The sequence below is a fragment of the Micromesistius poutassou genome (genome assembly GCF_964030765.1).
Source record: "Micromesistius poutassou genome assembly, chromosome: 3".
NCBI lineage: Eukaryota > Metazoa > Chordata > Actinopteri > Gadiformes > Gadidae > Micromesistius > Micromesistius poutassou.
The window spans coordinates 11,318,289-11,342,288 of record NC_140273.1 but is presented as its reverse complement, the minus strand read 5'-3'; the positions used below and the strand labels follow the sequence as shown (position 1 = coordinate 11,342,288).

Here is a 24,000-nt window from a genome sequence, read left to right as displayed (position 1 = left end):
TGTCACGAAATCTCCGTCAGCAGATAGCGTGGGCCGCATGTCCACGCCATCGTTATACCGAGCGCTGTGTGGGGACCACCCGTGCAACCTCAGAAACAGAGCGTCGAGGCGACTATAAACGCCGCTTCATTCGTATACCCCCGGGGGGCCCGTGATTAGTACAGCAACCGTCCCGTACACTGTGGTTACGACGGTGACTAACTCGTTATCCCTGGTTACCACGGTGACCTACTCGTTATTCCTGGTCACCCCAGTAACTAACTCGTTATCCCGGGTTACCACAGTAACCTATTCGTTATCCCTGGTTACCACAGTAACCTATTCGTTATCCCTGGTCACCACAGTAACTAACTCGTAATCCCTGGTTAACACTAACACTTACCCACTGGTTACCACAGTAACTAACCTGTACTCCCTAACTCATACTCGCTGGTTACCACAGTAACTAAACTCGTACCTCATGGTTACCACAGTAGCTAACTCCTACCTCATGGTTACCACAGTAACTAACTCCTACCCCCCGGTTACCATAGTTACTAACACATACTCGCTGGCTACCACAGTAACTAAACTCGTACCTCATGGTTACCACAGTAGCTAACTCCTACCTCATGGTTATCACAGTAACTAACTCGTACCCCCTGGTTACCAAAGTAACTCAAAGTTACCAACTCGTATACCCGGGTCACAAGGCACAACACTGCCTCACTATGGCCACCATTTTAGGACAGAGTCATTGAGGTTGGAGTGGTGGAGAAGTGGCAAACAAAAGGTTTAGGACCAACGGCGGCCTCTGATTGGCTGTTGGACAGCTGAGCGTGTCGGGTGGGGGTTGGGGACGTGGAGCATCAAAAGACACTGCTTTTGTCCTTTGTTTGTGTATGCGCGCGTGCACGCCTGTGTATGGGCTACGATGTGGTTCCCCTAGCTTGACGAGTGAGTGGTCCCACCAAAGAAGAGGTCCTTCCTGTCTGAAGACGTGACAGCTGACGAGCGCTCAGAGAGAGGGAGGGAGGGAGACAGAGCGATAGAGAGAGAGAGAGAGAGAGAGAGAGAGAGAGAGAGAGAGAGAGAGAGAGAGAGAGAGATCGTAAGTAGATACAGCCCGAAGGTTAAGGACTCCAATAGGGCGAGAAAGAACCTGATGCGTTCATTTACAGCATCAATTTTTGTCACCAATGTCAGACAGACCCTTCCCCTCCCCCCCATCATGCTCCCTCTGACCCCTGACCCGAGCCCAATCAATACAAGCTCTCCTTTCACAAGCCAAATTGGGGTCAAGTCCACCATCGCTGACTAACACAAAAACAACAAATGTGCAGAAATGAGAACAACAAGAAGAGAAGGAGGAGGGAAGGGAGAGGGGCGTGGAGAACAGAGGCCGAGAGAGAGAGAGAGAGAGAGAGAGAGAGAGAGAGAGAGAGAGAAAGAGAGAGAGAGAGAAAGAGAGATAGAAGGTCTTACCTTCTCCTTTTTCTCCCGCCTCGAGCAGCAGAAGAGACAGTTCTCATCAAAGGACCAGTCTGACACCTCCGTGGGCTCACAGTCTGAAGCACACACACACACACACACACACCTTAGCACAGTTTGAAGTGGTGTTAACAATACGTTTTAAATGAAATAAAGCCTAACCTTTTCTCACTCACTATCTCACCATAGCATGGCTAGCCTTTGGCTAGGCTGAACTATAGCATGGCTAACCTATTAGTAGGCTAAGCTATTGCTTGGCTCGCTTATTATATGGTTTGCCTGTACTATAACTAACCTATAGCATGGCTAAAAGGCCCATATAATATGGCGAGTATACTACAATTTCCAACATTACATCTGCTTAAGAAAATTGTAAAGATCACTGTTGATATTTGTTTGTGGGTGTGTTTGATACAACCCCATTGTCTAGGAGTAGCAGGGGAGGTAACCAGTGTCAAAATGGCCAGATGATGGGTATAGAGGAGTAGATTGTGGGTGAACAATAAAAGAATGGAAATGACAGATGAAGAAATAATGAACATGGAGTTTACTGGTGAACACAAAACAAGTACAACACTACAATGCTGTTGCCAAAGAAAGGAACCAAACAAAACTAAAAAAGCTAAACAGAGCTAAACAAAACTAGAATTTCTCCACGATCTAAATGCCCCTAGCCTCCCCCATCCATCTCCCTCAACCCCCTCCCTCCACCCATCCCCCCTGCTGTATTTAAAGGTTGCCAGTTAGATGAGTTAGTTCAACCCTGCTGTCCACGCACTATACCCTGGGAGGCCACCAATTAGATGAAATCCCACACTAAACATAGCTGTGTGTGTGTGTGTGTGTGTGTGTGTGTGTGTGTGTGTGTGTGTGTGTGTGTGTATGTGTGTGTGTACCTGCATGTAAATATCATGTATGGGGTAGAAGCCTTCAGAAAAACAACATTATGGATCTACATGTAACGTCTTCATGCATGTGCCCGTGAATGTGTACGTGTGTGTGTGTGTGTGGGCGAGTGCGTGTGCGTGTGTGTGAGTGCTTAAAGGTCCCAAAATGCTCTGTTGTCACAGATGGCCTTGTGGCCATGTGCATCTCAAAACATATGTGTGCACTTTCCAGTAACACATTCAACCTTCGTAGAGGCTTAAAAGTCCACTTTTTATAAAGTGCGAATTCCGAACCAAAGTACTCAATGCGAATGTTGTTTGAAGGTGTAGATTTGAAGATTGAGTGCAACTCACAGTAGCAGGAAAATAAATTGTTTTGAAAAAAAATTATATAATAATAATATATTTATACAAACAATTTGGTATTTTTGTACTTGTGCCAACCTGTACTTTGTATTGTACATCCTATTAAGACTGACTCACTTTGGTCTAATTCTAATCGTGGGCACCAATTATACATTCATACGTGTAATTGTAAATCCAGCTCCGGTTAGACGTGTTTCGACTGCGGAACTAGAACATTACTTAATTAAACAGGTGATTAAAGTAACAGAGTCAAGTGCTAATAAAACATAGAAACTTTTATTAGCATGTTCAACTTTATCTATCAAATTAGACAAAAGTGTGTGCGTACGTTTGTCTGTGTGTGTCCGGTGAGTGTGTGTTATGTATGTGTGTGTCACAAATAACACAATCAATTCTAAATATGCCTCAAGTCAGTTGGGGGAGGTGTCACATGACTTAGACCCATGCCAAAATGACCTATTTTCCTTAGAGAGAGAGAGAGAGAGAGCAAGAGAGAGAGATTCATACAGATTTATACTTTGTAAGACACTTCTGTCTTATGTTATTCTATTGAATTGTTTTCTATTGTAATAATATATTTATTTATAATTGTGTATTGCACATTTTCCCTTTAGTCTACATTTTAAACTGCTTTGGCAATGTAAATGTTTGTTGTACATTTTCAGTTGCTTAAGTTGCTTAAGTGCTTCAGACTACATTATGGGAGAGGGTTACCTTGAAAGAGGGGGATGTTGTCGATTAGTCCGGACCCAAACAAGCCTTCCAGGATGCTCTCGAACCCTGAGGAGGAAACAGGGGTGTGTCTTTAGTGTCACCTCATAGATCCATGAACACAGCGCCATGAGCCACACCACAGATACACATTTCAACACGGAGCACTTACTGACACATAGGAACTTGTGTCGGCATGACCTTTCACACACACACACACACACACACACACACACACACAAAGCTTTTGATATCGTAAAATAAAAAAAATAGTTCACGTAGAGGGATTAAAATGTGTAATCATAAACAAACATACACACACACACACACACATACAGATAACACGCACACACATGTACACGCACACACACACACACACACACACACACACACACACACACACACACAAACTCATTGACACCAAACAAAAAACTTTCTCTCCACTGTTGGATTTCGTCTTTAGATTTTCTTACCGGCTCTTTAAGAGCAAATTGCTGCTTTACCTAATATCACAGCCAGGTAACGCCACTCATCTTTTCATAAACTATAAATACCGCAGATCTGCTGTTGCCTGGCAACCATGTCTCCAGAAACACAAATACATGTAGCAGATTTTCTCCCCTATCTCCGTCCAATTACACAAGAGAGAGAATGATGGGGAGGGGGAGAGAAGGGGAGAGTGAAACGGAGAGAGTGAGAGAAAGAGAGGGAACGGTGGAGCGAGAGGGAAAGATGGAGAGAGGGAGAGATTAAAGAGGAGGAGAGCGAGAGAGAAATATCGAGAGATGGACAGAGAGGAAAGGAAGGGAGAGGAAATAGGAGAGTGAGAGAACGGAGAGGGAGGAGAGCGATATAGAGATAATGGAGAAAGAGGGAGGAGAGAGAGGATATGAAGACGCTGAATCTACATTTGTGTTCAGTTACAAAAACACAGGAATAAGTGTTATCCTTAACCTCTTACACACACACAAACACAGACACACACTTAGACATGCACAAAAACACACACAAATACGGACACACACACACACACACACACACACACACACAGGCTCTTGGTAATAACAAAAAATAACAAAGAACACACTGGAACCACAGCACTTACAAAATATATGGTCCATTAAATATTAACTTATTAATATAGATTATATAGTGGAGTATCTCTGCTCCATTGCCCTCGTTGAGGGCAACAACCCACAACCCCCTCACCAGGCCCCTCTGTCCGCCAGCATGGTATCTAAACTGATTTTCTATATTCGGCTGGGATTTTATCAAACTTCACAGTGCAAAGGATTTCAGGGAAGTAACGTAACTCTCTCCCCATCTGTGTCAGTCTCACATACACACACACACACACACACACACACACACACACACACACACACACACACACACACCCCCCAATCCCAAATCACAAACTTCCATAAAATCTGTACGTGCGAGTTCATGCTTCAGACAAAGCCGCCATAGATAACTTCCACGATTTGTTTTCAAAATATTCAAATTCTGCCCCTACCCCCCCCCCCCCCCCATACACACTCCTCCCTCAATGGCAATAACATGGTAGGATACAGCAGAGGGAGAAAACAGGCTGCTCCTTTCAAGTCAGCCACAACTAACTAGGATGCAGAACCAGGAATTCATGGTTCAATTTGCGTTATACGCACACAGCAGAGCTTCTGCCACAACACAGTGAAACTATGAGAGGAGAGGACAGGAGAAGAGAGGAGAGGAGGGGGGCAGGGCAAAAGAGAGATGAACAACAACAGATAAGAGAGGAAGAGGGAGCAGAGAGGAGTGCAGGGGAGAGGAGAGAGGAGAGAGGAGAGAGGAGAGAGGAGAGCAGGGGAGAGGAGAGCAGGGGAGAGGAGAGAGGAGACAGGAGAGAGGAGAGAGGAGAGAGGAAGAAATCAAATATTTGAAGGGAGGAACAGAGAAGAGGAAAGGAAAGAGCAGATAAGGAGAGGAAATAACATGGTTGCCTTTCAGCAACAACACAGAATTATTTGTATTTATTTTAGATGAGGAAGAGAAAGAGGAAGAGAAAGATCTTGAGAGTTGAGCTAGGTTTGTGGTTGGTTTGGAGCAGGCTTTGATGTGACTGGAGGGGTGAGATGAGTGATGTGATTGGCTGGATGAGATAATGGTGGAAGAAAATACCTTGCAGGCTCAATGCAAAAAGTGGCAGAATGTAGGTCATTAGTTACGTCACTCTGAATGCCTAAAAGCACACACATGCATGCGCATGCACACGGACATGGTCACACACACACACACACACACACACACACACACACACACACATATATGAACACATGACTTCACATAGGGCACATTAAGAGCATATAGGCATGTGCCCTTAATGTGCCCGATATCGATATTGGTTAATTTTGGTTCCATCGTCGAGCAATATCAATGGTCAGTTATAAACAATATGACATACCATCCACACACCAAAATACACACACTCACACACATGCAAGCATGCATGCAAGCACGCATACACACACACACACACACACACACACACAAGCAAACACACACAAGCACACATTCAGAAATGATCATATATGAACACCAACCCCCCCCCACACACACACACACACACACACACACACACAAACTATCGCACACACGCAATCATGTTAACATTTATGACACGTTCATACACACTGAAATCACAAGACCAAGATGTTATGCTGCTGTACCTTCCCACAACAACAGCTCTCATCTGAAACAGTAAGCTAGCCTGTTGGCTAGCTCCTTATCTGGACAATAGTATCACACATCACACATACAGATACACCACACAAATACAGCCCTGCCCCCACAACTACTGCCCTGCCCCCACAACTACTGCCCTGCCCCCACAACTACTGCCCTGCCCCCACAACTATCGCCCTGTCCCCACGAATACAGCCATGCCCCCACAACTACTGCCCTGTCCCCACAAATATAGTCCTGTCATTACAGATACAGCCCTGTCCCCACAAATATAGTCCTGTCATTACACATACAGTCCTGTCCCCACAAATACAGCCTTGTTCGAAGAAATACAGTCCTGCCCCCACAAATATGGTCCTTACAAATACAGCCTTGTCCCTAAAAAATACCGCCCTGTTCCCCCAATGCTTCATATCTGAATACATACACCCGACACACCACACATACAGCCCTACCCCCCACCATTCCTCACAAAGGGGATCCATGCAGCCACGGGGAATGAAGCCCAAATCAGCTGAGAGAAAACAGGATTTATATAACGCTGGCTCAATATTTATTTCATTTGGATCGATATTTTCCTTGATGGGTCAGGTAGCGGCTTGGGGGTGGAGGTGAAGTTAGGAGGGTCCAAGGCCTGGATATAAGACGGGGAGGGATATAGAGGGAGAGAGAAAGAGAAAGTGTGAAAGTGTGCCTGTGTTTTTTTTTTTATTTCTTAGTTTCTGTGTGCATACGTGTGTTTGTGTGTGTGTGTGTGTGTGTGTGTGTGTGTGTGTGTGTGTGTGTCTGTGTGTGTGCGTGCGTGCGTGCGTGCGTGCGCGTGTGTGTGTGCCAGCCTGCTGAAATGTTTTTGGTATTTTGTTTGTCTCTGTGTCCACTGGGTCATGGCTATATATAGAACAGTATGAAGCATGAATAATTTAGCATAAGCTTCGACCTGCGCACCCAGCCAGACCCGGGACCAATCAATACCCCACCTGAAGAGAGGAGGAGGAGGAGCAGGGAGCAGGAGGAGGGAGGAGGGAGCGAGGAGGAGGAACGAGGAGGAGGAGGAGAAGGAGGAGAGAGGAGGAGGAACGAGGAGGAGGAGGAGCAAGGAGGAGGAGGAACGAGGAGGAGGAGGAGCAAGGAGGAGGAGGAACGAGGAGAGAGGAGGAGAGAGGAGGAGAGAGGAGGACAAGGAGAAGAGAGAGGAGGAAGAGAAGGAGGAGGAGGGAGGAGGGGAGAGGAGGAGGAGGAGAGAGGAGGAGTAGGAGAGAGGAGAAGGAGGAGAGAGCAGAGGAGCGAGGAGGAGGGAGGAGGGGAGAGGATAGGATGACAGAGGAAAAAAAAGAGGAGAGGAGGAGAGAGGAGATGAGGACAGAGGAGAATAGAGAGGAGAGGGGAGGAGACTAGGAGGTAAGGGGAGGTGAAAGGAGATAAGGAGGCAAGGACAGAAAACGAAGGGTAAAGGGAGAGGAGAGAAGAACGGAGCAGAGAGAGAACAGAGTGATCCCCCCTGTACGTAGTCAGACGGTTGGCCTTGAGCATTAGCTCCACAACTCTATATACTTTATACCTTCCAGATAATGCAAACATTCATCTATTTACTTCTGCTAGGTTCTGCACAATAATACAGGTGCAGGCACATGCCACATACCATAAAGGGCAGGTAGAGCAGAATGTGAAAATTGAATTTTCCCATTACCGCCCCAACAATAGCAATACAACTGATTTGGGAAGAAGAAATGGTTATTCTGGAATTCACCTTAGCGAGCTAATGTCACCGGCACAGAACTGATTGGCAAAAAGTCGTCTCACTGCTCTTGCTTTACCCCGGGAAGGATCTCAAAATGACAAAAATACAAAATCCTGAACAAACCTTATAAAGGTCCCATGGCATGAAAATTTCACTTTATGAGGTTTTCTCACATTAATATGAGTTCCCCTAGCCTGCCTATGGTCCCCCAGTAGCTAGAAATGGCGTTAGGTGTAAAACGAGCACCAGGTATCCTGCTCCGCCTTTGAAAGAGTTTGGCCCCATATGTCGTCATAAGGGGCCAAGTTACCTCACCTTTCTCTGCTTTGCCCACCCAGAGAATTTGGCCCGCCAATGAGACCATGAGCTACGACCGTGCGAGCGCCACATATGTGTGTGTGTGTGTGTGTGTGTGAATAAAAACACTATAACGCAAGTGTTGTACACTTCTTTGTTATTTGGATAACCGTTCTGCTGTTGGTGTTATGGCATATAACACGCAACACAATAAGGCAAGCTTGCGTAAAGCTTGCATTTGGTGAAAAGACGACTGCGTCGGGTTCTCTGACGTCTCTGGTATTTCCACAATGAGACTCGTAGTGGGTGTTATCTCAGCCATGGTTGAGAAGGAATTGGGGGAAAGGAACTTTGGCTTTGTACATTACATTAACCGCGACATGGAGGAGAAAGGGATTGTTGCCAGCGACTGTCTCCCGCCGGAGCCCCGCTGCCCGCGCCGAGGCAACAATCCCGTTCTCCTCCATGTCGCGGTTCAGTCTACTTCAGATTGATGTGGAAGTGGAAGAACCCCGTCTGAGAACCCAATGCAGTCGTTTGAGATTCATAATATCGTCTGGAGGCGCACACAGATTTTGGCCGTGATAATATATTATATGATATTGATATCTATGTATAGTATGATATAATTTAGTTATAGAGCTCCAGGACTCCCGACGGAGCACCCGGAGTGTTCTAGAATATTTACAGAACACGGCCAAAAGCTGTGGGTGCCTCGCCATTGCGATACATCCACTGTAAACACTAGTGCCCGCAAGCTGCTCAAGGCCACACCCCCACCCTCCACCTTTACCCGCCTCTAAAAAACGGCACTTTGTGGAACTGATTGTGGGACTGGCTGGCTGTAATTCTGCACCAAGACTGAATTTCTTGAACGTCTTCAAGTACTGTATTAGGGGCCCACTAATAGCTATATAAAAGCATTCATAAAGTAGCATGCCATGGGATCTTTAAGGATTAAGCTGTTGAAACAGCCCACCTTGATTATCTGCAACAAGTCTCGTACGTCAAGTCAAGGCTGGGACAGCACTTGCAGTCCCCTACAAGGTCTAAAGAAAGTCTGGTTTGCACATGAAATGTAAATAGATTCTAAAATCGCACAATGGCTTACCATTCTGTTTCATGGAATAAATAGGTAACAAAGGTTTGACCTTGATGGACCTTTGCTACCAAGCCTGATTGCATTGCAGAGAGATCTTTACATGCAACAGCAACAAATTTTTCCTTCACAAAGAAAGTAAAGAAAAGAAAATGGATCAAAGGTGAAGAATAAAATCGCACACAAATACACACACACACACAAGCATAAAGTTGAGCCGGATATTGATGTGGACAATGCAATGCTATGTTTATGTTTAAGCCAACTCACGGCCATCCTTACAATGAAAGGCAGCCCAATTGTTAATAATTCTGTATGTTTATAAAAATCCTACTTTATAATTCTATACAATTTTATTTTAACAATTCTACATAATTCTATATACTGCAGATCTTTCTACATAACTTTATTATATATATATATATATATATATATATATATATAAATATATATATATATATATGTATATATATCCTATATAAGTATATATAATTCCATTTAATTCTATATTGTATAAATCATTTGTTATTCTATCTGATTCTATATAATTCTATATTAATCATAATATATAAGCCTACATAATTGATAATAATTTCTTATAAAGAATTTTATATAATTCTAGTGTAAATCTGTCTTTATAATTAATTCTTTATAATTCTATCATTCTTTATAAATAATTCTTACAACATCTATGTTGTAATTACTCATGTCTCATTATCTTGTTATCTCTGAGCTAGCCAGGGACGAGAGGAAGACCCAAAGAGAGAGACAGATAGACAGAGAGAGAGACTCAACCCCATCCGTTCAGTCATTAAGAGACAGGATTAGCTCAGTATTACTTGTGAACAGTGCTGCCTGCCCTGTTGGAGTGCCCTTGGGCAAGTAGGACACCTTTCCAGTTCCAAGAGACAACACACCTCACACTCACAAAGATAAACAACCATAGACAAGCAGGTAATCAACCTGGCATGACAAGCCTAAAAAACACATACTTTATAATGTTTAATAAGAAAGGAAAAAATACATAGGGCTCTGTTCTAATATTGCTTTAATCTCATAGGAATCTCTTAGGATTATATTCTCTGAAAGCATTCACACATTTCCCAAAAGAAACACAGATATTCAACATTAGAATGTTGGCTAAAGTTAGTCAACGCTCATTTGGGATGATCACCAACGACAAAACAAGATTTCACCCGACGACAACCAACAACCCCCTACTGGTTGGGCTTGATGCTAATCCTTGGGGAAGTGTGCAAGCACCTCGAGGGCTCTCTCTTGTATGGCTCTATTCTCCTGGCTCTGCTGTCTAAGATATATATTCTAGTAGAGCCATATTCTCCAAGGAATCTATTCTCTTAGGGCTCTTTTCTCTTTGGGAGCTATTCGAATAGAGCTATATTATGTTAGGGCTCTATTCTAGCAGAGATGTATTCTAGTAGAGCTGTAATCAGTCTGGGCTCTATTTGAGTGGAGCTATACTCTTATTGTTTTAGGGCTCTATTTTACTAGAGCTTTATTTTGGTAGAGCTATATTCTCAAAGGGCTTTTTGTTGTGAAGCCACAAAGAAGCTGCAGTGAACGGTACTTTAGCATTTGTATGTTTTCTCAAGGAAAGGGAAAGGACCATGTCGTTATTAAAACCCACTTCAAACCCTATTTTGTCAGGGGAATTCAAATTAAAAAAATATACTATGTCCAGGTATTTGCTTTATATTATTGCTCATTCTATTCCTGAATTCGTTCCCATTTCATAAAAGGTGAAACAATTTTTTAATAAGCAATGGAATAAAGGAAGGCCAAGGTGTATCTGCTTCTCTGCGTCTTATTGAATTATTAAGTGGCCACCTGAAACCCAACGCCCCCTCACAGCCAACCTGGTGTTCTAATGTTCTCCGCCCGTGAGAAAAGGTTATAAAAAGAGTAATGAATATATTTTCGGCATTCCTGATCAGGCTAAGCAGCATAAAACCTTCACCCCCACAAGGAAAGGCCAGTCTCCAGAAATCCCTTTCATTCACTTAAACACTGCGCACTGCGTTCTCAGTCTTTTTTCCACAGCACAAGTGCAGCTGTTTGAGAGAGGTCGCTGTGCATTTAAAACCACAGCCCTGCTGTGGATACACCACCTGAAACTGAAAAACACCCAACTATTGATACTTCTCAGAGTGGAGAGGGAGGAGGGATGAAGAGGCGGAGTGGAGGGGTGGAGAGAAAGGGAGGTGTGGAGGGGTGGAGAGAAAGGGAGGAGTGGAGGGAAGGAGGAAGTAAAGAGGAGAGGAGAGGAGGAAAAGGGAAGCTGCGGCGAGGAGAGGTGACGAGAAGCATAAAGCGGGGAGACGGGCGTCCTTGCACCTTAAAGCACCCCACGGGTCTGCGGACGCTTCAGGGGTCGAGGTGGATAAAACGGCCAGGGGGGTGAGGGCCTCATGGGGGCCGTGCAGGCCCCAAGGACTGTGTACTGAGGGTGTGTTTTCCTCCTCCCCTGTGTGGGCGAGGCTCAGCTGCACGGCTGCCGTCTGGTGTCCGTTACAAAGCTCTCTGTGCAGGTACCACACAGCCAGGCGCTGGCGCGGCTGTGTGGCACGACGCCGGCAACAGCGCGCTGAATCCCCTCGTTAGCATCAAAGAGGCGCCGAGCCACAGAGCGGCCGCCTCGCGTCCAACCCTCATTATCTGTCTTAACGCGAGGGGCCCCGGAGGCCCCGGGCTCAAGGAATCAGGTAATGACGGCACCGCACACTGGGGAGGGGACGGCAGGGAGAGTGAATCCCATTGATACAAAAGTTTCAAAGAATAACGTGAAAGAAAACAACAATAAGGAAAATGAAAAAGCCGTGAGGCATCCATGTGTTTTCTTGTTGACGGTGAGGTAATTAGAGATGTGCTTAGAGATCTGTATGATAATGATGATGATGATAATAATAATAGTCATAATAGTAATAATTGTGATATTAATAATTAGATAATCAAAGGATTTTTTAGGAAGCTGAGATATAAAGAGAATACTAATGAACAGCATTAACAAAATGATTAGGATAGGATCATCTTTGTGTCAATAGCAGTAAAAGGTGCTGTAAGAGCGTTTATTTTAATGCAATATGTTCGAAAGGCCACGGTCACTCCTTAGCTATAAGAGAGTGAAATGCGCTGTGAGAATATCGGTTTCTAGGTGATTGTGTATGCCGCTGTATGAGACTTTTTACAATTTACACCTCACCCGGCTAATTTCTGACCAATCAAAGAATCTCTTCCTTGATTTGATTGAAGAGTTTATATTGCATGTCAATCATGGGGACAGGAAACACACAACACTTCTCCACGGCAACAGAATGTATGTAATGTAAACTTATGTTTCTCTCTTCTGCTCTCTCTTTGCTCTCAAACCTTACCAATATAACCTTAAAGATAGTTAAAGATGGATGATTCCGTGTTCCCTCACGGTTCCCCTCAAATGCGTACGGACAGGAAGCAAAACTGAAGCAACCCTTCCCTGAACACTTGCTTATTCTGTTTCTATTTTGTTTATCTTGTTCCTAGTTAGTTATCTTCCCAGGTTGAACACCCACAGCGGAGGGAAGCAGGACTCTAAGGAAACAGGTAATGGCGGCACAACGCACGTCGACAGAATATGAAAGAGTAAATGAGTGATTCACAGAGAAGAAGTGTCCACTCTGTGTTCACCCACACACACATTGACACACACATGTATACACATGGAACCATGCACACTCATGTACATACACACATACACAGATACACACATATACACATACACACACACATACACACATATACACACACACACACGCATACACTCATACAGACACACACACACCAAAATTCAGCTGGCACATTGCAAACAGTCCCTGTGCTGCGATTAACAAGCGAGGTGTTTTCATGAGGGCCATTGTTTTTACCATTGTGAGGGAAACAGCAGTTAGTATGGGAGCATGTTGTCTGAGTTAAACAGCTCGACCTCTAACCACCCATCCATCAAGGATTTATTGGCTATCAACAACATGATAATGACAATGATAATAATAATAATAATAACAATATTGATAAAAATAATAACAATAATAATATTGATAATGATAATAGTAAGAATTATTATAAATATAATGATAATTAGAATAATAATCAGAATATTAATAGTAAAAATAATCGTGATCAGAATAATCATAATAACAGTTATGTTTAGCATTGTTTACAAAAGTGTGCATTTTACTATAAACTATACATTAATTGTATAACATACACGATTGGATAATCCGTAATTTCTGAGGGTGTGTGCAGGCATGTCTCTTTTGTTTGACACTGAAACACATGACACTGAAACACATATTTGAAAAGGACAGGTTACTACACACACAAGAGACTTCTGACATTCCTTAATTCCTTACATTCCTTAATGCATGCACATACACACACACAAGCTTCAAATACAATCAAGTACCGCTGATCCACTTTTTCCCTGAGGCGCACACACATACATAGAGGAACAATTATTTAAACAAAAAAAACAGAAACAAAGTATGTCATCCATCTTCTTTTGATTGATGTCCGAGATAAGTTGAGATAGTTAACTCATTTAGTTAACACTATGGCGATAAGACAAGAGAGGGAGTTTACACTAAAAAGTTAACATTGCTGGGCAAGTTAAAACTACAGAGTAAACACTACAGAGGGAGTAAACACTACAGAGTAAATACAACAGAGAGAGTTAACACTACAGAGAAAACACTACAGAGCATTGCTGGGCAAGTTAACACTACAGAGTAGGGATCGACAGATATGGATTTTTTTAGGGCCGATACGATAACGTTTTTTTTCATCAGCCTTAGCCGAAGACTGATACTGATTTTCTTGAGCTGATATTTGGAGCCGATACTGCTTTTGCTCCCTCAATTTACATCATAAAAATGACACAATGATGAAAACAAATGTTACAAGTCTCAATTTAAAAAAGGAACATGTATTGAACTGTCTGTATATCATGCCGGGAAAGAAAATATGCAAAAGAAATCAGCCGATGCCGATACACGTAAAAAACGTGAATATCGGTCGATCACTATTACAGAGTAAACACTACAGAGAGAGTTAACACTACACAGTAAACACTACAGAGGGTTAAAACTACATAGAGTTAACACTACAGAGTAAACACTACAGAGAGAGTTAACACTACACAGTAAACACTACAGAGGGTTAAAACTACATAGAGTTAACACTACAGAGTAAACACTACAGAGAGTTAACATTACAGAGAGTTAACACTACACGGTAAACACTACAGAGGGTTAAAACTACATAGAGTTAACACTACAGAGTAAACACTACAGAGAGTTAACATTACAGAGAGTTAACACTACAGAGTAAAGACTACAGAGAGAGTTAACACTACAGAGTAAAGACTACAGAGCGTTAACACTATAGAGAGTTAACACTACAGAAAGAGTTAACACTACAGAGTTAACAATACAGAGAGTTAACACTACAGAGTAAAGACTACAGAGAGAGTTAACACTACAGAGAGAGTTAACACTACAGAGTTAACAATACAGAGAGTTAACACTACAGAGTAAACACTACAGAGAGTTAACACTACAGAGAGTTAACACTACAGAGAGAGTTAAAACTACAGAGAGTTAACACTACAGAGAGAGTTAACACTACAGAGTAAACACTACAGAGAGACTTAACACTACAGAGTAAACACTACAGATAGTTAACAAACAGAGTAAACAACACTATAGAGAAATCGAGAGAGAGAGAGAGAGAGAGAGAGAGAGAGAGAGAGAGAGAGAGAGAGAGAGAGAAAGATAGTAATTGTAGGATGTGAGGAACATGAGGCTACTTATAGAGCAGACTTAAAAAAATGTATGTTAAGATAATGAGCTAAAGTTGTGTGTGTGTGTGTGTGTGTGTGTGTGTGTGTGTGTGTGTGTGTGTGTGTGTGTGTGTGTGTGTGTGTGTGTGTGTGTGAGTGTGTTTCTTGTTATCATATGATTGTCACATGAAGAGTAACAGGAAATAGCTGTAGAGACAAAGATTTCAATTCATTCGAGTATGTAATATATGTTTGCAAGACATGACTCTGTGGGTGTGTGTGAACCTAAACCTATGCTCAAAGTGAACTTAAAAACAAACAAATACAATACACAACACTATAATACAGTAAAATAGTCATAGAATAATCCCTCAAAAGTCCTACAATAGTTCTACAACAGACAAATTAAGACTATTCTATACTTTTAAAATTGTATTCCTGTAAAGAACAATACACATCATTTTTATGAATGCTATATGACTTGAACGTTCTTTCTTTACTCATGGAGAAAGGAAAGAAACCGTGAAGGAGAGAATAACAAAACAAGATGAAGAATAAACAGTTGAAGACAATGCCAAAGAGCGAGGAGAGAAAGAGATCCATTCTTCTCTTAGTAAAAGATGATGAAGGCAAGAAACAGAAATCACCCCAGGTAGAGAGTGAGAGTTGGAGAGAGAGAGGGAGGGATAGATTGAGAGGGTGAGAGATATGTAGAGAGGTGGAGAGTGAATGAGAGAAAGAGAGAGAGAGAGAGATGGAGAGATGGCGAGAGAGATGGAGAGAGTGAGAATATGGCGAGGGAGGGAGATAAAGGTGGATAGAGAGAGCTGTAGAGAGAAGTGGAGAGAGAGAGTCGGAGAGAAAGACAGAGGCGATGAGAGATTGCACTCACTGACTGACTCTTAACACCAACGTCATTTCACCCATGGCTGCTAAAGGAGCGTTTTGAGCCTGTTTAGTTTGTTGTTTTGATAGCTGCTATGTTGAGAGCTAAGAAACACTAACTGTCAGAGAACTAGTCAAGTGAGCTGGGGAGGTGGCGGGCACTTCCACAGGAGAAACACAACAGACCTGTCAATCAACAAAGACTCTTTAAAGACTTGATAACTCTAAAAGGAGGTATAGCTTTCAACGTGAAAGTAATTAGCGATACCTCTATGGGCCATATTCATTGTTCAGCCATAAAAGGTTAACTGAGTACAAATAGAAATGCTTCTTGCTTTTGGGTTTCAGATGAATTACTTAACTTACTCTGAGCCAAAGCCTAACCTACAGCATTCATCAATGTTGTATTTTTAGATGTGTTTTATTCCCTGCAACAGCTGTCTTGCTAAAAAATCAACTTGTTCTCAATCAAGTTGATTTTACTGATAAGAGTGGGAAGAGAACACCACCCACTCCCAATCACACTCCCTCACACACACATATTAACACACACACACACACATACAAATGAACACACAGGTAAACACCTATAAATACCTTAAAGCCTGTCTACTAAAATAGTGTGTTCTCTCACAGGGTCCAAAGGTGGAGCGACCAGGGAGCTGGTGACACACTGTGTGTGTGTGTGTGTGTGTGTGTGTGTGTGTGTGTGTGTGTGTGTGTGTGTGTGTGTGTGTGTGTGTGTGTGTGTGTGTGAGACGTGTGTGTCTGTGAGTGTGAGCATGTTTGTGTCTTTGAGAGAGAGACTACATTATTTTACTTTTTGTGCTTTGGCAATGTAAATGTATGTTATCCATGCCAATAAAGCACGAAAACAAGTGGAAACTGCATTTCTTCCCACGCCTCAATTAAGACAGAGAGAGATATATTGCATGGACACCACTTCACCACACCTGAACGTGCGTGTGTGTGTGTGTTAACTGATTTGCTTGGCTCTAAGTACTTGCACAGTGTTTGTGTTGCTGTGTGAGACATAAATGGGCTCTTTATTAATATTTGGAATGCTGTGTCATTGTACGTATTGGTCATTCCAAATAAATTAATTATGTGTGTGTGTCTTGACTTTCTATGTTGTTCTTTCTTATTTTAATAAAGTATATTCCTTTGATGATGTCAATACAAAGACCCAGTGACAAACCTCAGGTCTGTTGAGAAAAAAGAAAACAATTGGATGAAATTCTTTAGGATTACAAAGGTCATCAAGGACCAATTCAAAGAAGCACACACTCTCTCACACACACACACACACACACACACACACACACACACACACACACACACAGTCACAAGATAAGAGGCCCCTTTTTGCTTTTTTCTGGATATATGTAAAAAAAAACACATGAACATGAAGAAAAACACTTATTTTTGTTAGAGGAAAGAGAAAGGAAAGGAAATGAAAGGGGAAGTGGAGGAGAGGAGAAGGGTTATAAGACTGTTTAAATATTCAGTTGTAAAGAAGTTTTTAAATAACTATCCGGCTCTAACAAAACATTCTAATTTCAGAACATGTGGGACAATTAACTAACCACCTGACTGCAGCGTAGCACTGGGAATCAGAGATATGTAAACATTATTCATAAACATAACTCATTACAGGGAACAGGAAATTGCCACAATACCATTATTAGCCAAGGCATTTATAATACTATTCTGATCTTAACATAACATCCAACGATATGATGATGATCTAGGGTGGAATCAAACTAAATGTAGTTTTTCCTTTCTCGACATTGAAACTCTTACATCCCATATATCATCCTATCTGAATTAATTTAGACTGCTGGACTTATCACAAGTGAAGATCTTCATTTCATGCGATACCATTCAAAGAAAGTATATTAATGCCTGGTCCGACAGCAGGAGGGGGGAAAGAAGTTAGTTTTTACTTCTGTTCAAGTCCAATCCAAATGATACTGGGTTCAATTCCCAAGGTCCATTGTAACGCTGTACGCATCCAAGAGCAAGACGCCCCCAGACCCCACCTGCTCCATGATGACATGTGTCTGGATACTGGAAGTCTCTTTGCATAAAAGAGTCTGCTCTATGACTAAAGTACCGGTAGCAGTGCTTCAGTATGACTTATTTTAGTAGTAATAGTGAACATACTGCTAGTGACTGCCTGTCCCCACAAAATAATAGTGAACCGACTGCAAAGGAACAGACCTGCCTGTTACCACATCTTCAACAAGCCACCGTGTGGTTCCGGTGGCCTTGAGGTGTGAAAGGAGAGGGATGTGAAGCAGGAATTAAATAGTTCTGATGCTTGTATTGACATTCCCTTCTTCCCTTCCGCTGGAATGTGCAGCGTGGCGTGTTTGACAGCTAACCAGTGGTGACACATATGTGCACATGTGCATGCATGTGTGTGTGTGTGTGTGTGTGTGTGTGTGTGTGTGTGTGTGTGTGTGTGTGTGTGTGTCCATGGAGGCTTTGTGCAATGCAATTTATCGAAGCACATACAAATGCACACACAGATGTGCACACGCACGCACGCACGCACGCACGCACGCACGCACGCACGCACGCACGCACGCACGCACACACACACACACACACACACACACACACACACACACACACACACACACACACACACACACACACACACACACACACACACACACACACACACACACACACACACACACACACACAGGGGATCCCCCTGGTCCTACACAACTAGCTCTCGAAGACACGGAGCTAAGCCTGTCATGTTTACTTATTCAGGAGTATGTGCGCGTGTGTGCGCCAGTGAGTAATATTGTGTAGCGTAGTAAAAGTAATGTCCTATGTATTTAGTTAATGTAGTGTAAACAGCATGTACCTTTTAGCCTCTTGCGTTCGACAATGCTGAAAATTGCAGTAAGGATTTGGCAAATGTGGCCTCATTCTCCCATTCCCAACTCTCCAGAGCCGGCCCACAATTTGACAGCTCCCGTTAACGTCCCGTCGTTAGTTTCTAGTACTGCCGCGGCCACATGGATACTGCTGCAAATAGAGACAAAGCGAGTCGAGAAACCTCCAAACTGGCGTTTCTTTTGTTTCAAATGCTGGTATTGAGAGCGAAGCAGACGACAGATTATAAAGTGTGGAGGTGACACTGAATGGTTTAAAGCAGCGATTTGCTTTGTTTCTCTGTAAACAGCCCTTGCTCAAGGCCTTGCCACAAAGGAGCTCCAGCCCTCGTTTTGAATTGCAAATGAGTGTCCATTGACTCCACACCGTGCGTTTTGATGATCGGCGTTGGTCTTGACTTCCCGGGCTTTCAAAACACTAACACACACTTTCCCGGCCTCCTTTTCATGCTCTCTCTCTCCTCCCCGGCACCATCCCCCCCACAGCCCCTTCAAGTGACTTCATTTCCCAGCAAGCATTTGGAAACTAAAGAAGCGGGAGAACCGAGCCCACCAGCATGTCTGGGAGTCATGGAGTCTGTGAACAAACATGACCAGGGTGACATCCACCCTCCAACCCTGTCAACACACACACACACCCCACCCCCACCATGAATATGATGGTTGGGGGAGATATAGATGATGATGTGATGATGATCATTGTTGTTTTCTATCAGGCAGCGAGGTGCAGTCACTAACGCACACCCACGCAGGCACACACACATACATACTCGCAAACATACACAAACATGTGCACGCATGCATGCATGCGCACACACACACACAACACACACACTCACAAACTTCCAAGGCCAGTGGGAAATTCTCAATTGTTTCAATGCAAATAACTTTTGCATGGGCATTGGGAGTGTGATCATTTGGTTTTGCCTTTTAAAACTTTGAATAGAACCGGGTCAGGTAGGCATGGGAGTGCCTTCTGGTGCAGAGAGATCTGGAGGTGTGTATGTATTAACTTTTTCATTTGTGGTCTTAGCTTTATTCTGCAACAATCAACATGTGACAGAATAAATATTCATATTTTACATCATATTCATGAAAATGAAATCCAAGTACGCCCTCTAACCTGCTCACTGATATATCGTCATGTTAATATTGCCTCTTTCATCGTTAAGGTTTCTTATCATATATATATCAAATATAACAAGTTGTAAGTATCTTAGCGCCACCTGGTAATAGATACCAATTGCTTTAGGTTAAATAAATCAAGGAATCACGTCGATTAGGCACACTTTTAAGTACATTATGTTAGAATTTAATTGCACAGAAACACACATGCACACACACCCACACATACACATGCACACACACACACACACACACACACAAATGCAGAATACGTTCAGGAATATCAGAGGAAACATGAAGGTGGGTGCTGTGCTAAGCGAACGATTACACACAATGACAGTATTTTCTTCAAATATGGAAGGTCAAACTGGACCTTTTGCACAAAGCAGCCACCACTGAATAACTGGGAGGAATTTCCTGAGGATGGAGAAGTGCAATAGAGCAAACATTCCTGGGCCTCCCCATGTCTTGCCTCCTACATGTCCCGTATGTGCACGTGTCGTGTGCACTCGTGTGTACGTCCTCTACTATTGCTAGTGACCAAAGTCTCTCCTATCCTAAATAGCAATCTATGTTAAGGGTGCCCCTAATTTACTTACACAAGTGTTGCTTCCTGGGACAGTGTGCATTTCTGTGTGTGTGTGTGTGTGTGTGTGTGTGTGTGTGTGTGTGTGTGTGTGTGTGTGTGTGTGAAAGGTGTGGAAGGTTAACAAACCAAAAATGAGGGTTAAAAGTCTGAGGACGGAGAACTATGACACACGTTGGGTTGCACACAAAGGTGGGCATGCACATATGCACACACACACACACACACACACACACACACACACACATACAAACACACACACACACACGCACACACACACAGTCCCAGAAGAAAGACTTGCGTAAGAAAATTAGGGACACCCTGAACAAAGATTGCTTTTAAGGATAGGAGGGACTTTGGTCACTAGCAAAGGGACAAATTCAAAAAGACCGACAGAATAATGAAGAGATAAAGGGAGTCAGAGAGAGAGAGAGGGCAAAAAAGGGTGCTAGAGAGAGAGCACACACACACACACACACATGCATGTGCATGTGTGTGTGTGTGTGTGTGTGTGTGTATGTGTGATCATGTGTGTGCCCGTGTGTGTATCTTTCCACATTTTCCACATATCTTTGCAGTATTTGGCTCTTTATGAAAGAGTGGTGAGGAGAATGAAGAGGACCAGTTTCAGCATGGTGTGGCACTCTCTATTCACCCATTACTGAACTAACCCCTGTCTGACCGTCAGTATAGAAGAGTAGAGATACAATAGAGAAGAGCAGATATACTGCAGAGATACTGCAGATAGCAGAACTAGGAACTAAGATCCAGCAGAGAACAGAACAGAAGTGAACAGTATAAAGAACAGTTAGGGATACAGTAGAGAACTGAAATTGTGTGTGTGTGTGTGTGAAACAGTAGAGGCATAGCAGAGATACAGTAGAGATACAGCATAAATAGTAGATAACTGAGCAGTAGAGCAGCGAGCACAGATGATAAAGTGGACTTGATGAGTGGACTCATCCAGCTATCGATCAATAATCAGCATAAAATATTATCTTTCCTCCTCTCTCGCTCTCTCTCTCTCTCTCTCTCTCTCTCTCTCTCTCTCTCTCTCAGGTTCATTCATACAGAGGTACCTACTGTATGACTTCATAGACTTTGGGAAGGGTTATAATCATTGATAGCATAGAAAACCTTTAACCTTTCTGCTGTCACACACAACCAATTCCTCCTGCACTTATGATGCAGCCCAACCCGAGGGCTTTTACTTTGAAGAAAAACACATACACACACACACACACACACACACACACACACACACACACACACACATTTTGAACGCAAACATGCAAACAAACACAAACACACATGTGCAAGCGCAGATGCAATATTTTTATCGACATCCACAGCAAATACTTTTCCTGTTTCTCCCAAGATTAATTTTGGGCTTTGAGAAATTGTTGTTTTGTTGTTATTATGTTATTATTATTATGTAAATGTAAATAATTAAATTAAGACATATATTTAAACAGCACTTATTAAATTTATCAAATGATTTGAATTACTGCAATTCAATTCAGTGGTTGATACTATAAAAATAAACTAGTGTGAGTATGTTAATTATCTGCTTAAATAAAAACGAGTTTCAGGAGAGGCCGGTGGCCAATACGTTATTGGCCTAACTGACAAAACAATCCCTAACTTAAGGTATTTTGATTTCGTTTAGTCTAAATTAGGACTTTTAGAAGAAACAATCGCCATTCACATGCGAGCGGGCTTCTTTTCTAAAGGAAAACCAGCAGCTTTCCTTATCTAAAGCCCGGCGTTGTGAAAATATGTTTAAATAGAGCGTAACCTAAATACACATACACACCCTCAAGTACGAGCACACGCACACGCACACACACACACACACACACACACACACACACACACACACACACACACACACACACACACACACAGGTTTTGGCTGAAATATGGCCAATTCGCTACACCTAAATTTCCAATTTTCAGTCAGCACCTCGGCCAATTTACAACGATCATTAAAATATGCCCGGAGGCTATACTTTTTTATACACCACCACAGCGAACGTGTGTAGTCCAACAGGGATCAGATATAATGGATTATGATAGGATTTGTATTTTAACTGGAGATATTCATGTTTTCAGGGAATGTTTTCGCGAACATTAGGAGTGGTTGGATGGTTAAGTGGGTGACAGGTCAAACACAACATCTGGACCTATATAAATTTATCCCGAAACATCTCAAGCCGCATCTCTCTCTCTCTCTCTCTCTCTCTCTCTCTCTCTCTCTCTCTCTCTCTCTCTCTCTCTCTCTCTCTCTCTCTATCTCTCTCTCTCTCTCTCTCTCTCTCTCCATTCCAATATCTCTCTCTATATCTATCTATCTCTCCCTATCTCTCTCCCTCTCTATCTCTATCTATCTCTCTATGTGTCCGTCCGGGGGAGTTTTCGATAAAAGCCAGATTAGGAGCGGGGTTGAACCGAGGAAACAGGAGAGGTTAAGGGATCAGAGGCGAAGAGTGGGTGATAATCTCGCAATAACATAGAATACACCGTCCCTGCCGGATTAGAGCGGGCTAATGAAACGTTGGGACGGGAAGAGGGGTTAAGAGACGTATGGAGAAGAAAAAGCCGAACAGCTCCACGCGGATGTTATTATCATCCGAGAGGCTCCGGAAGGTTACGAAGCAGCCCTCGCGTTTCATAATTTCCTCGATATGTTCTGGTTCACAACACGAATACACTTTTTGAACAAACGTATCGCGTATCAACTGCACTACCAAACACACACACACACACACACACACACACACACACACACACACACACACACACACACACACACACACACACACACAGTCTATGCGAAAGGCGATGAAGAACCTCAAGAAGATGAAAACTGGCTTATCAAAAATAATGAGCTGTGTACACATCTCCACAGTAGAGTTGCGGGTTGGAATGCAAACGGTTCGCCTCGACACTAAGTAGCCTACATTGTTCCATAGCGCTGATGTAGCACAGAGGCGTTTTCCGCCGACATCCCCCACCTTCCCCCTAAAATACCAAATTATTCTCTCTGACATTTCCCCAATGCAGCAATGCGCGCTCCCGCACTCTGATTTTCGAGGGCACCACGGGAGCGCGCACTGCCAAAGCTCTCCGGCTCCAGTTTGGAGGAAGGCGCTCTCCTGCGCGTGTGCGCGCTTCGGTCTTATTTTTTTGATGGGGAATGTTGGTGGGGAGGGGGGAAGGCAATGCGCCCTCCCCCCACCAAAAAAATAAGACCGTAGCGCGCACACGCCGAGACCACCGGAGAGCCGTGATTGGCGGAGCCGCAGCTCAATCTGTACACGTGACACGCCCTACTTACAATAAATAAACAGCAATGAAATAA

General features: G+C 43.1%; 1 protein-coding gene across 1 annotated transcript in view; it reads right to left on the bottom strand.

Annotated features, from left to right (window-relative positions):
- lcor (ligand dependent nuclear receptor corepressor) overlaps window positions 1-24,000 on the bottom strand; it is a gene marked incomplete at both ends in the record, with an annotated part of 37,906 nt that overhangs the window by 13,476 nt on the left and 430 nt on the right. Inside the window, 2 exons of the mRNA XM_084465950.1 lie at window positions 1,465-1,547; window positions 3,438-3,503. Coding sequence (XP_084322076.1) covers window positions 1,465-1,547; window positions 3,438-3,503 — 149 coding nt within the window. The remainder of the gene's footprint in view (window positions 1-1,464; window positions 1,548-3,437; window positions 3,504-24,000) is intronic.